Raw genomic sequence first — 14,456 nt, forward strand, 5'->3', positions numbered from 1 at the left:
TGAACGGTCCTAGTACCGAGAAATATTATGAGAAAGGGGAATAATTTGACTACAGCCCACCTGCCCGATTGCTTACAATTGCAGATGTTATTTTCTGTGAAAAATATCTTCATGCAGAAGTTTTCTTGCACCATTTTGCTTATGAAATATGTCCATACATGATACACCCACATACGTGCATGTAACTCCTTTGAACCATAAAACTTGAATTATGGGATCAGATGCCTTCCTATAAGCTCTATAAGGCATCGCTGCTCGATATTAACTTCTTAAGTAATGATAGTGATAGTTTTATTGTTGTGAATTGGTCATTTCTCTCTAAACATCACAGAAATGGAGAAATAACCAGAGAGGGTCAGGGTTCATTATAGTTCAGTAAATAGCTCCTCATAAATCCGTTCTATAGGACTTTTTTCTTTGGAAGTAAATGTTTCATTTTTTTTAATTTAAAATACAAAGAAACCAACAAAAACAAAAAAAAAAACGCATTAGTGTTTGCCTAAAACTAGTGGGTCGATGCTTCTTGTCATGAAATGGAGGTGGAAGTGGTACAGCTACCAAACGTATTAGTCATCAAGTATCTAGGGACTGTATGTTCGAATCGTGTTAGGTCTACCAATTTTTTAAGCGCAGAAATCTTCATATGTTAAATGTAGTATATTTAAATCGCATGTGAAATACCATTTTTCGTTTGTCTATCATGCTAAAGTTTGAAGTAGGACTTTTTGCAGTCTATCGTGTATAAGTTTGAAAAAGAGTTTTTACCACTAAACATGCTGAATGAATCGACACACATTAAGAATATTTTTTTTTTTTAAATATAAAATGCTGTCATTGCAAAAAGAAGTTTAAAATTTTAAATTCTTGAATTTCTATTCTTTCAGTGCCAGAATAGTAACTACACAACCAGCGCACAATCCCCGAAAACGTTCAGCAAGACTAGTAGCCACAACAAGCCGATCCGAAGTGCCACTCATTTATCTCCCAGGAACCATTCCAACTCGGTTGTATCCATGGTGCCTAATAAACTGTCAGAGAACCTGCCCAACCGTCAGAAGAAAGTTCCACAGAAAGGCAAACGCAAGTTGCCGTCGCGTCCTGTCACAAAATTGACCAAAAAGGTTTGGAAACAGAATGGCCCTTCCGATGGACCCCTATCGCCTACTACAGGCCAATTATCCAGAAGAAAATCCAAACGCGAAACTGTTACTGCTTCCAGCAGTCGATTGCAAAAAGCCCGTCTGGGAGCTCAATCCCGCTCGGATCCTGAACCGCGGGTCCAACCCTCTCGCTTTTCCAAGCGTCTATCTTTACAGATGGCTCAAAAAGCAGCTATGCTCGAAGAACGTGAAAATAATAAAATAAAGCCGCCTCCCCCAAAGAAAGCAAAATTGTCCTTGCCAGTGCAAGCGCCAGCCGTTTCCACGGTTACCCCTGTTTTCCAGCCCACGTCATCTGCGGCGACTTCCCTACCTCAGCTGTTCTCCTCTCCGACGACAACTTCGGTGCTAAACGTGAAGTCCGCTTCTCCCTCTGTGAACTCTCCCATCTGTCAGAACGGCTTGTATCATCACCATCATCATCACTACTTCCATCATCTCCACCAGAGGTCGCAGCAGCAACACCACCATATGCATCACCATATGCACCATCATCACCCATCCCCATCACCATTGCATATCCACCAGCAGCAGTATCATCAGCACCAACATCAGCTGAAACAAAAACAGCAGCAGCAGCATCTTGTAACAAAGCAACATTCGCTAAAACATTTCCACTCTGCAAAGCAAGATCCGATAAAACAGACGACTAAACAAACTAACAAGCCAGCTGCTAAGCTGCAGCAGCAATCGACTTTAAAGCTGCAAAAGCCGCATCAGCCTCTCTCTACTGCGAAACAGATAAAGCAACAACCTCAGCAGCAACAGCAGGTACAACCACAGACCAATAACTTGCATTCAGCTATGGGAGAAATGCTAGACATGTCGCCCAAGAAGAAAGCAAACTCGCTTAAAGCACTTCGTATGCCGACAAGGGAACAGTTAAAGCTTGCACATATCATTGAAAAACGTCGCGGCAAGAAAAACTCCTCTGTGTCGCCATCCTCTTCTCCATCAGCGTCACCTGCCATGCCAGGCACACCTAATAATTTAACTCAGGTTGTGAATGAGAGTGATAAGCCAAAGGAAAATGTTTTTGTCAATGAACGACGGCGCGGACGGCCACCTAGTAAGTATAGCAGGGTTTTAGTTTAAATTATTCAGATTTTTTATGCTATTATTTTCATCTTGGTTATTTTCATCTTGGTTGTTATTTTCATATTCCTGCTGATGTAATCTTCAAACTTCATACAAATGCAATGATGAGAACCAAAAACTATATATAGTGGATTAGAACATCAATAAAAAAATAAAGAGGATTAGAACATCAATAAAAAAAATATAGTGGATTAGAACATCAATAAAAAAAACTGGATAAAGATATTAACAATCACTTGAATGTGACAAGTTTTCTGGAGGATGATGGTTTGATCCTTACTCTGACGTTGAAATTTAAGAATGACTTACTTCAAAAATTAATTAACACTTCTATTGAGTCATGGCTAATAAAACTATAACTGTCTATCTCCCTGTGAATTAACGGCCCTGTTGGTGGGGCATTAGAATACACTGACTGCCCCTCTGCAGAGGGTAAAAGTCCCTCAATGGGGGTCCTGGATATGACAAACTATAGCCAGTGATGAGGCCCCAGCTTGTGGACTTTGGGGAGTGTGGAGCCACCCTTTAATTACCATTTCTCCCAGGTCCACTCTGACCCGGAGTGGTAGTACCTGTTAGGGTTCCAACTATGGGTTAAATAGAAACCGACTTGAAAACAACAAATATGTTCTATTAAAAATTTTTTCTTCAAAATCTTTGGATGCGGCATTAAATAACCCGAAAAGGGTTGATATGCCGTAAAACAAACAACCAACCAACCAACCAACCAACCCTGTGAATTAAAAGTTCAGTTTGAAATTTTTCATTCCAGAATTCAACATGAAGATGCACAAATTAAAAATAAGATCACCTGAAGAATGTTGTGGTTACATCAGCTGAAACGTTATGATAATAACAAAAATGAGAATAGCAGTCAAAGTAATGCAACTTATCAAACCTCATCTAAAAAAAAAATTCTCAAATAGAATATCCAGGTTGTTAAAAGCAACTACAAGTCCCAGAGTAGGAATTATTAAGCACACAATCAGCATGAATTATCAAACTGATATGTATATATGCTTATTCAATTATATTTTACCTTTTATGTATACCATCCTTTTATTTATGACACTCGATGTATGTTAAATATAACTACTGAATGTATACAAATAAATGTCAAAAAGTCTGTTTTAAATTCCAAGATATTCATCTTGCTGTTTCTTTCATTGTGTTAAAATGTTCAGTTCGTGACAGCACCTCATTCGTAGTGCAGATGCCAATTTTTGAATATTTTTCCACCTTGACTCATCAGAAGAATAAAAACTCGTTAAAAAGAAAAGAAGAATTTAGCCATGATTACATGAATCTGAAAAATTTGATGAATGATTGCAATTGTGTTATGATATTTATGCCATGAAAACCAAAATAAATAAATATTTATATGATTTGTATACTCTTGACGCGATGAAAATATCACATTTGAAAAATCACATAAATTAATCAAGTAGTTTTATTTTTAAGTAAGAAAATCAAATTTTATGAATATCTGAGGAATGACTTGTCTCACTTGCCATTTTGAAAACAATTTATAGAAACAGAGGAAGATAACTCGATAATTCATACTTGTAATGCCTACATAAAAACTACTTGATCAATTTACATGATTTTTGGAATATGATATTTTCATTTCATCATAGATACATGCATCATACATATTTTTTCTTTTATTTTGTGTTTTTTGATATCGGAGGAATTCTGGATAAGAGCTGTACTTTTTGACCAATCCACGTGACTCTTAAATGGATAAGAGGATATAATCACACTGACTAATTCATGAATACCTTATAAATTCCAATAATAAGTCCTACTAGAGGGTTCCCATGTTTGAAAAAGTGTATGAATAAAGACAGAAGTTACACGACAGTCAAACATCTTGAAGATGAGGCTAAATAATCCAAAGTATCCATCCTCATCTTAAAAAATTTTTAAAAATAAAACAATTTATGAACTTGAAAAAGTAATGATTTTTAGTTTTTAGATTTAGGTTAAATCTAAATTTTTTTTTTTTTTTTTTTTTTTTTTTTTTACAGTGACCAAGAAATTTCCGCAGATTCCTGTAGATTGTGTGCCAAAAACCAAGACGTTTCCAGCTGAAGGGGATCCTGCACGAATTGTAGACATTCCTGTATTTTATCCAACCGAAGAACAGTTTCAGGATCCATTGGCCTACATTGAGTCCATCAAAAAGGAAGCTGAGCCATATGGAATGTGTAAAATAGTTCCACCCTCATCCTGGAAGGTAAGAAATCATTTCAGTTTGTGTAATTATAATTTATTACTGACCAAGAAAATTCTTGTAAGAAAATCTAAAGCATAATCTTATTAATTCAATATGGCTGCCAGCATTCATCACTAGCTTCTCAAGGTGCCTGGGGATCGCTTAAACTGATTTCACAAGTAATTTTTTTTCGTTTTTGTTATTTTTTCAATTATTATTTAATAGTATTAATATTATTCCATTTAACATTTATTGTTGGCTAATTTTTGACCTTGAAGCAATAGTTTCTTTTCTTTTTTTTTTCTTAGTTCTTTATATCAATATCAAGTAGCTTTATGTCTTGTCTGGAACAATTTCTATAAAAAATATATTAGTCATCACTTATCAAGAAAAAAAATGCTCAAAAGTAAGGCTTCATGAGATTGAGAAGTTGAATGTTGTATATCTACTGAGAGGATTGAAGTTCCTTGTGAAACCTGTTTATGTGGTTTCCAGGCAGGTGGACAAGTAAATCACAAATGCTAGCAGCCATATTGAATTCTATACAAAACTTGTTACTTGTGTGGAATTTGAACTAGATGTAACTAACTGGTCGCTTGACTTTACTCTGAACATGACGTCAATCACCAGCTTTTGCCGAGTGTCGCCAATTATCAAACCATAACAATGCTACTCAAGGAAAATACTTAATAAAATATATAAATAAAATCAACAGAAGAAAATATGTATACATAACAGAAATAAGAAAAAGCAACAACCTACCATAGCAATTTCTGTTTTATTTTTGTAACAATTTTTTGTAAAGTGAAAAAAATCAACAAGTTGTATTTCTATTTATTTTTTTGTCAAACAAAATTAATGAAATAATCAAATTTTTTGTGTTTTTCATATTTTTTTTAACAAAGGTTTTAAAAAAAAAAAAGCATTTATTTTATCTTTTCATGTACTTTTAAAAATTTTTTTTTCATTTTTTTTTTTTTTTTTTTTTTTTACATTTTTGTAACTAAAGTAATCTTTTATTTTGCTTTTCATGAACAATTTTTTTCCTGTTGAGCTTGGCTGGACTGAGCAACCATTTATTTATTTATAAAATAAATTTTAATTAAGGCAGCCGGAATATTCCCTTAGGATTAGGTAGACTTTTCTACGATGTCAAAGTTGGGTGAGAAGAAAAAACAGATGTGGAAGAAATTTCGCCAACCGGGTATCTTTCTGATATATGGTTTAAAATGGAGACATCTTCCATTGTCTGCAACTGTTGATCCAAGGTGGAGATATTTGGGAACAGCCATTTGAGGGTGTGCTGTTTAGTTAATTTATTGATTTGTTTTTTCTTACAATATTTTCCACAAAGCTTGTCTGCACCTTTTCCGCGCATTGATTGACCGATCAGTGTCTTATGTTAGATTAGTCAAACCCGAGCACATGACTCCATATTCCGCACAAAATCGAGCGGACGGTTAGTTACGTCTAGTTCAAATTCTGCACAAGTACCAAACTCTTAAACATTTTTGGTTCTTGTTTACAATTCCCCCATATTAAAAAACAAAAATAAAGAAATATCTGTATGACAAAACGAAAATATCATATTCCAAAATTTATGTAAATTGATGAAGTAATATTACGACATGAATATACCTTTTGTTTCTTGACATTAGTGGGCATTTCTCAGATACTCATAAAATTTTATCTTCTTGATAAAATCAAAACTAATTGATCGATTTACATGATTTTAGGATATTATATTTTCGCTTTGATACAAGTACATATGTCCTTCACATTTTTCTTTATTTTTCTTTTTAATATAGAAAAATTCTGGATAAAAGCCCAATATTTATTTTTAATATTCATTGTGTGCAAATAGTTATATTATTTATCCCTTCTTTAAGCGGTTAGACATAAAATCAAGTGTTAGTTTAATGAAAATGTTGCAATGGAATAAATTGGATTAGAACTTGGCACACCCAGGTTTTCAATCTATACCGTTAACCACTTAGCCAATGGCATTGCGTGTAAAGAGTTACATTTCCAATCACTCTGTATATATAAAATTAAATTAAAGAATAGGAATATTGGAATAACTTTTGGGTATGGCATAAAATCGAAGTCACTGGTGAGGTTTAAGTGTGGAGTAATGGCTAAGTTTACATGACTGGAGTTGAATACCTGTCATGGTGCCATTTATTAATTAAATGGAATCTGCTCTTGGTATGACCTTAACCTACTGTTGATAAATCTACATCAAGAATATCTACAGAAAGCTAACATCATTAATACATATTAATAATTTTAAGCATAAAATCAAAATGACTATTTTAGTATTAAATGACTTGAAAAGGGTTGATATGCCACAGTGCAAACAAAAATTCCACTCAATGAAGATTTGTTGAAATTGTATTCATTATTTGTGGATACCTATAAAAAAGTGCCCCCCCCCCACACACACTTATCCCGTAATATTTATTTTTTATTGCCCTAAAAATCAGACATATTGCCATTGAGATGTAAAGAGCTACTGTGATTATGGAGTGGTGGACATCCTATATGGGAAGTTGTGCAGCTAGATGTTTGTTTACATTACATTTAAATTTCTGCATGTTGGCACAATCGGAGGAAATAGCAAGCAGGAAGGAAATTCCAAAGGCAAAGATTTCAGAAAAGAAGCTATTGGAGTAAAAGGTTTTATGACATCTGTAGACCTCTGCAGTGAAGGGGTGTGATTTTGCTGTTACTTAGGTTGGTCAGGAATATTTATTTTTAGAGGGTATAAATGAAATAAATTCACATTTATGATGCATCTTTATACAACAGAACCAAACTGTTTTCAGGCGATACAAGTGCAGACTATTTCACTCTATGGCAAGAGGAAATCTTGTGATTCCACAGTCCTTGTAAGCATGGTTATACTCTTCCATCATAAATAATACTGGGGGGGGGGGGGTGCGAATACTATGAATGCCACATTATATACATAATTCCCAATTCTTGAAATCCAACCAGATTTGGCACAAATAAACTTCAGTCTATATCTGACTTGTTCACCAAGTTTCTTTGAATGTCCAACAGTCTTTTTTCTTTTCTTTTTTTTTTTTTTTTTTTCTGTTGAATCTATAAGAATAAAAAGGTTTATGAATTTTTTTTTTTTTACACTTTGCCGAAAGTGGTGCTCCAGGTTCTTACACAATTGGTCATCCAACAACGATTCTATCATGTCGGCTCACATGTTTATAACGATTTGTTATAATGAAAAATGAAATGATTAGGTTTCTACCAAAATCAGAAAATTTCAAAACAATTTTCCAGAATATTTTGTGTCTGATGTTTTTCTTGTTACTTTATCTTTTCAGAATGAAAGTCGAATAAATGAAGAAATGAGGTTCACAAGTCAAGTGCAATACATAAATCGAATGTTTAAGAGGTACGTTTGATTTCCTCTCATTTACTTATGTATACACATGCATCCTCATTTACATATATCTCTACTATTATATAAAAGGAACTTTGTGTGTGAGTTCGTTCCCTATAGATTCTGCAATAGCTGGGCTGATTTTTTATGAAATTTCCCACAAATGTACTTCATGTATCTGGTACAGTTCTTAGATAGGTTTTGTATCGGAATGTCTACAGTAAGTATCGATAATAAAAAAAAAATCCGATGAAAGAAGGAACAAGCGATTTTGACCAAAGTTAACACCTTATACAGCCTAACATCACAAGTGCATTTGAGAAGTTCTATTACCACACAAGCAGAAAGGTTCAGCATATAAAATCAACAGTAGTTTCTTTTATATGAGAAGGACATGTTCGAAATGTATGGTTCTGTTCAGAGCACAATTGATCCATGATACTTGATTTTTGCATTTGAAACTTTAAGCTGTGATCTATAAAATATAATTTTATAAAATCGACTGTTTCTCTACAGTGCAATATAGACTATGGATTGTGGACTAGGTTACAGCGGGGAGGCATGTGAATCTTCGTTCCAATAGACTGCGATGTGTCCCCAACTAGAGCCGTCACTCAATCAATTTGAATGAAAAACGGGCTATTTCACTGATTTCGATGACAATAAAAGTATGTAAGTGTGAAACATTATTGATTATCATTCAATCTCGTACAGCGTCACGTCTCTCTGCTGAAATATATATGGATATATAGAGTGTCAGATGCTTCCCAATTTTTAAAGTTATTCAAAAAATAAAATCCATATAAACTTAGGATTTCAAGTCCTTTGTTAGAAAATTCCTTTGCTAGTAAATCGATTAATTTCTTGCAACCGTCAGATTAGTTTGCTTCCAAGAATTTATGCTAATCTCAATATTATTGTAGAGCTCATCAGTTGTTCACAATGAAACTTTTTCGGGGATTTAATATATATATATATATATATATATATATATATATATCTATATATCATAAAATTTAAGAAATGTTGAATCTTACCAGTCCCAGGAGTATTTTTTAGGTTTTTAGTTTTAGAAGAGGCTTTTGGTGGAGCCATTGTTAGGAAAACCAGTTTAGATAATACCGTGTTAGAAAGTAAGAAAAATTGCTACACAAGCAAAATAGTGGGTACGAAAGTTCACAAAAAGAGATATTTTATATATGTTTAAAATAAAATGGAAGTTTACTTTTTTTTTTTTTTTTCTTCATCATTTTCTTCAAGCTAGGAATGGAACATCCTATTGGATGCCAAACATTCACCCACTAACTCGGGTCTTCCAACCGAGAGATCTTTTTAAGATTCTGACTGCAATTGTTTGAATTTCTCTTCTTGCACTTGGTTCACCGGGTATAACTTGCCAGGTAGTTTTTGAAATTCTTTTTCATGAGTCCAGTTGGTCCTATAATAACTGGAATGAAAGCGATCCTCTTAAGATTCCAGTTTCTTTTCATGATGTACATAAGACGGTATTTTGATATCTTTTCCTTTGTTTACCTAGATTGCGAAACAGAATGTTTGTTCATAGTTTGAAAATCATTGCAGAACAAGGGAGATTCATTAGCTGAGATAATTAGGAAATTATTTAACAACGCAGGTCAGAAAAGGTGTAATCAAAACTTCCCCATTCGATTAAAAATCATACTTTATTTTTGTTATACCGGCCTTCCTTGAACAGGAATTTACACCGATTAGCACTATAAATAGTGCTAGTAATTCTAGCTCCGAGGAGAGAGATGCGACTACACTTCAACTGCCAGCTGAGTGCCCAGCAGATATACACGCTTTCCTATGTTTGTACATTTTTGTTAATACACTTGTTCCTTAACCGAACACCGACTTGATTGTTCTTATTTTCACTGTTGTTCCACGACACAACAATTTTATTCATTCCATTCATTTCTTTTAATCCTCTCATTCAGCTGTTCGTCTACCTCAATTAACCTTGAGATATTCTTGAGTAGCTTTTATCCTTAAACTAACGAGGGGTACCCGGCGTTGCCCGGGTGTTTGTAGGTGTGTGTGAAAAAAACCCGAAAATGTGAAAAAAAAAACAGGTACCAGTGAAAAAAAAACGAAGCCTTGACGACGCGCAGTTGGAAAATAGTAAAGTGTGAAAAAAAAAAACAGGTGCGCGTTTTTGATTGATGTGACGGCGATAGCTATTCAGCAGTTAGCATTTTGTGCAGGACAGTTTTTAATGAGGTCAATAAATCGGTTTGTTTGTTTTTAAAAACCTGCTCCCTGTTTATTAGGGGGAGCGTTTCATCTCGAAATGAAAGCTACCTTCTGATATGACGAAGTCGACATTGACCAAACGTTATTTAGCTCTCTAGAGACCACTGGCTTTCGGCCAGTTGTATTTATTTGCTCCCCCACCGAGCAAATTAGGCACAAGGCCAATTTTTAATGTGAGGAGTCAAGGGAGGGGGAAGGGAAAAAGGGGACCAGCTCCCGAGAGGAGGGAAATGGGAGCTGGTTAAAGGTCAAGGTTGCCCCCACATCTGGTCTTTGCTTGTCATAGCTAGTCCTAGCTAGTCATAGGTTGCAGTATCTGTCGGAACAGATACTACACTTTGATCTTGTCGCCCGGGCCCCGGAGGGCGCGCGGGCAAGTGGCTTTTGGCCAGTGATTAGAGTCGAATTTCACTTTTTGTTTATACTGAAAACTGAATGTAACGCGTGCAGATGCGGGAAATGTCGAATAATTAACATTTGAAAGTCAATAAAATTAAATAGACAGGCGAGCTCCGTGATTAACTGTGAGATATTACAATTTATAGATGATATAAAAAGTTTTAAGAAGTTGTGAAGCAAGTGAGCGCTTCTCTGAAAGAAGCCTTTTGTGGACATCGAGGAAAAGCGTACATATATACATGCATTTTCGCTTTTATATTTATAGATGAGAACTCATTCTTTTTTAAATTTGCAAAGGTTATTTATTTTTTTTTGTATATCTTTCTTTGCAGATGGGGACCAAATGTCCAACATATGGAATGTATTCAAAAGCATCTTTCTTCTGTTGGGATTGAACTTGTCCAGCCACCTTTGGTTAGTTTAAAACCATTTTTTTTCATACTTTAATTAACATTTAAAAAAATAAAATATCTATAACTTTTTACTATTTATATCTTCTATGATGAATATTCTTGTCACCTGATGCTAAAAAGGCAACGTTGCTGTTTATTCTTTAGGCTACCATTTTAAAATCTGGAAAAGTTGCACGTGCAGGCTGATTCACCACCTATACTTAAAAATGAGTTGCTAGTGTATATTAGCAGGTTTAGGAGGAGTCTAGAGAGTTAATCTTCAAAGAATCTGCACTGTGAATCTTGGAAAACTTAAAAATATGTGGTCTGAATGTTGTATACTGTGTTTATCTGATTTGTTCTGTATACGTCTGCGAAATGGGCAATGGATTCGAATTCTATAGTTTGTGTAAAACAAACTGGCAGATTTCTAATTGCAAGGACAAATTCAGCAATGGAAGAGCTGGAAGTCATTGATATGAAGAAAGTTATCCAAGTAAAAGATGAGATGGTTCCCAGGAGTATTTTTTAAGTTTTAGCTTTAGAAGAAGCTTTTGGTAGAGCCATTGTTAGGAAAATGAGTTTCTATAATATCACTGTGTGAGGTAGAGCTCTTGGGAACCATCTAAACTTTTACTTAGTTCCTGCCTTGATAGAGTTCAAAATAGACTTCGTAGCTTAGTGGGGGATGCCCTTTTCTGTTCCTTGCAACCTCTTTCCCACAGAAGAGATGTTGCGAGCCTGTCTCTGCTTTATTGTTATTTTCATGGCAAGTGCTTGTATGAGCTTCAATCTATGATCCCCCTTTGCCAAACTTTCAGGAAAAACACTCGTCTAGCCAAAACCACTTTCAATAATTTCCTACACTCTTTATCTGTGCCTAAACCTAAACGTAGATTATATGAACAAAGCTTCTTTCTTAGAACTGCACGCCTGTGGAACTCTCTTTTGTTTGCGTGCTTTCTAGCTGACTACAATTTGATTGTCTTCAAGTCCAACGTAAACAAATTCTTGATAAACCGTCCCCCTAAGTAATCCAATTTACAAAATTCCCACTACTTATGATTAATCCCATTGACTAATGTATACTCATTAACCCTTATCCTCGAGTGGCCTCCGGGCCTTGATAAGTGGTGGCTCCTTTGTTTTTAAAAAAAAAACATTTTTACAGAGCTAATTCTCTATTGAATATTATATATATATATATATATATATATATATATATATAGTACTGATTTCAAGTTAAAAAACAATGACTTGGGTGCTATCAGCAAGAATTGAAATCATTTAGCGCTCCAGCCATGTCTCCTCTCATTTGAGCTAATCTGACAGATAAAATAGATTTCAAATCAAACCACTTCAAACTACCTTTTGAATTTGCGTATCAAAACAAAGATTGTTATAAACTATGGTGCATGATTATTGCTTCCTGTTAATTTCATTGTTATGTGACCAGTAGTTTAAGAGTTTATTGGTTAAATATTTACACACACACATATTTCCATACAGGAGAACTTGAGTGTCTAAGATCTCTCTGTACAGGGGTTTGTCAGAAAAACCTGGCATGAGGATATTTTTCCCTAAAAATAAACCCTGGCCAAATATTCCAAATAACATAGTATTCGCTGCCCAAAATAAGATCTCCTCATAAAAGCTAACTCACATTCGCTTTTATGAGGAATGGTGCATTTTCTTCAAGTGATGTAACCACAAGTAATAGCACGAAGTTGGATACTCCACCAGACTAAATAAATCCTTGTTCTGGAATCCAGTAAGACCAAAATGAAAGATATACTACAACATATGAAAATGGTTAATTGGGGAGAGGAAAATTATGTTCTCAATTTCTTTCAAAACTCAGTGTTTGAGAGATAAAGAACTTAAATGGAACATTCGAATATCTATGTATCTCATATAGAGTTCAAGTGGGGTCCCTTGATTTCTGAGAACTTCAACTGAAGTAAAATAAAACATACATTTACTGTTTTATTTATATAGATCACAATGTAGTGCTCCATATTGAATAACTCGGTGTACATTTGAAAGATATCATTGGACAGCAATAAAATCATTGGGTATAGACCTTTGTTTATTTCTACCAAATATGGTTGGCTTGCAGAAGTTATTGTGAATTCATAGCTGCCATCATCACCCTATATGTAAAATAAGATAATTAAATTTCAAATCGAATCTAGCCGATGTTGATTATCTCTAGTTTGGATTTTGTAGTTTTATCTTGCATCTAAAATGTTAGCTTATCATAGATTGAGCTGCAAATAAAAATATAATGGAATCTAAATATTCCTACGAGCTGTCTGATATTAATTTTTCATTTTATCTCCCAACTGCATTTTTTTTTTTTTTTTTTAAATAACGAAAAAATGACGGAAAATTATCTGCTTTCTTTTACTTAAAAATTTTCCATGACTTTTTTTTGGAAATGGTTTGTTTCATGAGATTGGCTTTTTTTTGTCCGTCCAGGTTGGAGGTGTGGAATTGGATTTATCCCGTCTTCATCAAAGCATCAAAGAACAAGGTGGAATGCAAACGGTAATGGATAAGAAAAAATGGAGCAAAGTTGCAGATATGGTAAAGATTCCAAAACAAGTAAGTAAAAATGAATCTATATGCTATATATATATATATATATATATATATATATATATATTAGTGTTGAGAGATTAATCAGAATCAAGAATCTGAAAGATCAGAACTTTTGGGGGTATCAGAATCGGAAAAATTGTAGTCTAATTTCCGATTTCAAAACTATTAAAATTTTTTCTTGACAAAAAAAAAAAAAAATGAAAAAAAAACAAATTTACTTATTTAGTAAAAGTTCTTCATTCACAACATTAAACTAAAGGCCACAAATCTCATTCCCAGATTAAACATTGATTCTGAATCTAATTTCTTTCTTTCATTGGTGCATTACTGTAGACATCCCTTTGTTAACCTAAATGTTTCTGGGAGTTAACACTTCATATAAAAGATTTAAAATGCTCTGGCAAGGTTTTTCAATTTTATTAGTGATGTCTGGATACTGTTATAAAAATTGTTCATCAAAATCTTGGATAAAACACAAAGGGAAAACCTTAGAAGTTCTCCGAATTAAAAATGAAATTATATCTACCTTTAAACTTAAATCCCCCCCCCCTCCAAAGAAGAATGAGATTTAGGCATTTATTTTTGTAATTACCAGAACAAAAAAAGAGATGGAAAACCTACATGCAACAAATAAATGTTACCAAAGGCAAGACTCTTCTATCTGCCTGGATAAGTTTATTTGTGTTTAAACTTATTTTAAATCATTTTTTTAGTTCCAAACACTTAATGTTCACTCAGTTGAATTAAAATAAAAAAAATGGCTGTCCATAAGCCCTTCACAAGGACTCTTGATAAACGCTCCAAATCAAAAATTAAACAGACACTGATAGAAACACAAAATAAATGTCAAAAATCGAGCAAAAATCTTCTACCAGTGTTTTGTTTTGATTTTTGAGTGATAAGAC

At 34.1% G+C, this 14,456-nt stretch overlaps 1 protein-coding gene across 3 annotated transcripts in view; it reads left to right on the forward strand.

The window, feature by feature from the left end:
* Positions 1 to 14,456, forward strand: part of LOC145293275 (uncharacterized) — a 341,197-nt gene that overhangs the window by 302,221 nt on the left and 24,520 nt on the right. For all 3 annotated transcript variants that reach the window (XM_080139879.1, XM_080139887.1, XM_080139895.1), the window contains 5 exons: positions 885 to 2,229; positions 4,289 to 4,497; positions 7,824 to 7,894; positions 10,888 to 10,969; positions 13,429 to 13,554. In XM_080139879.1, coding sequence (XP_079996005.1) covers positions 885 to 2,229; positions 4,289 to 4,497; positions 7,824 to 7,894; positions 10,888 to 10,969; positions 13,429 to 13,554 — 1,833 coding nt within the window. The remainder of the gene's footprint in view (positions 1 to 884; positions 2,230 to 4,288; positions 4,498 to 7,823; positions 7,895 to 10,887; positions 10,970 to 13,428; positions 13,555 to 14,456) is intronic.

Source organism: Euprymna scolopes, chromosome 2 (genome assembly GCF_053919585.1).
Source record: "Euprymna scolopes isolate OS-2025 chromosome 2, ASM5391958v1, whole genome shotgun sequence".
Classification (NCBI taxonomy): domain Eukaryota; kingdom Metazoa; phylum Mollusca; class Cephalopoda; order Sepiida; family Sepiolidae; genus Euprymna; species Euprymna scolopes.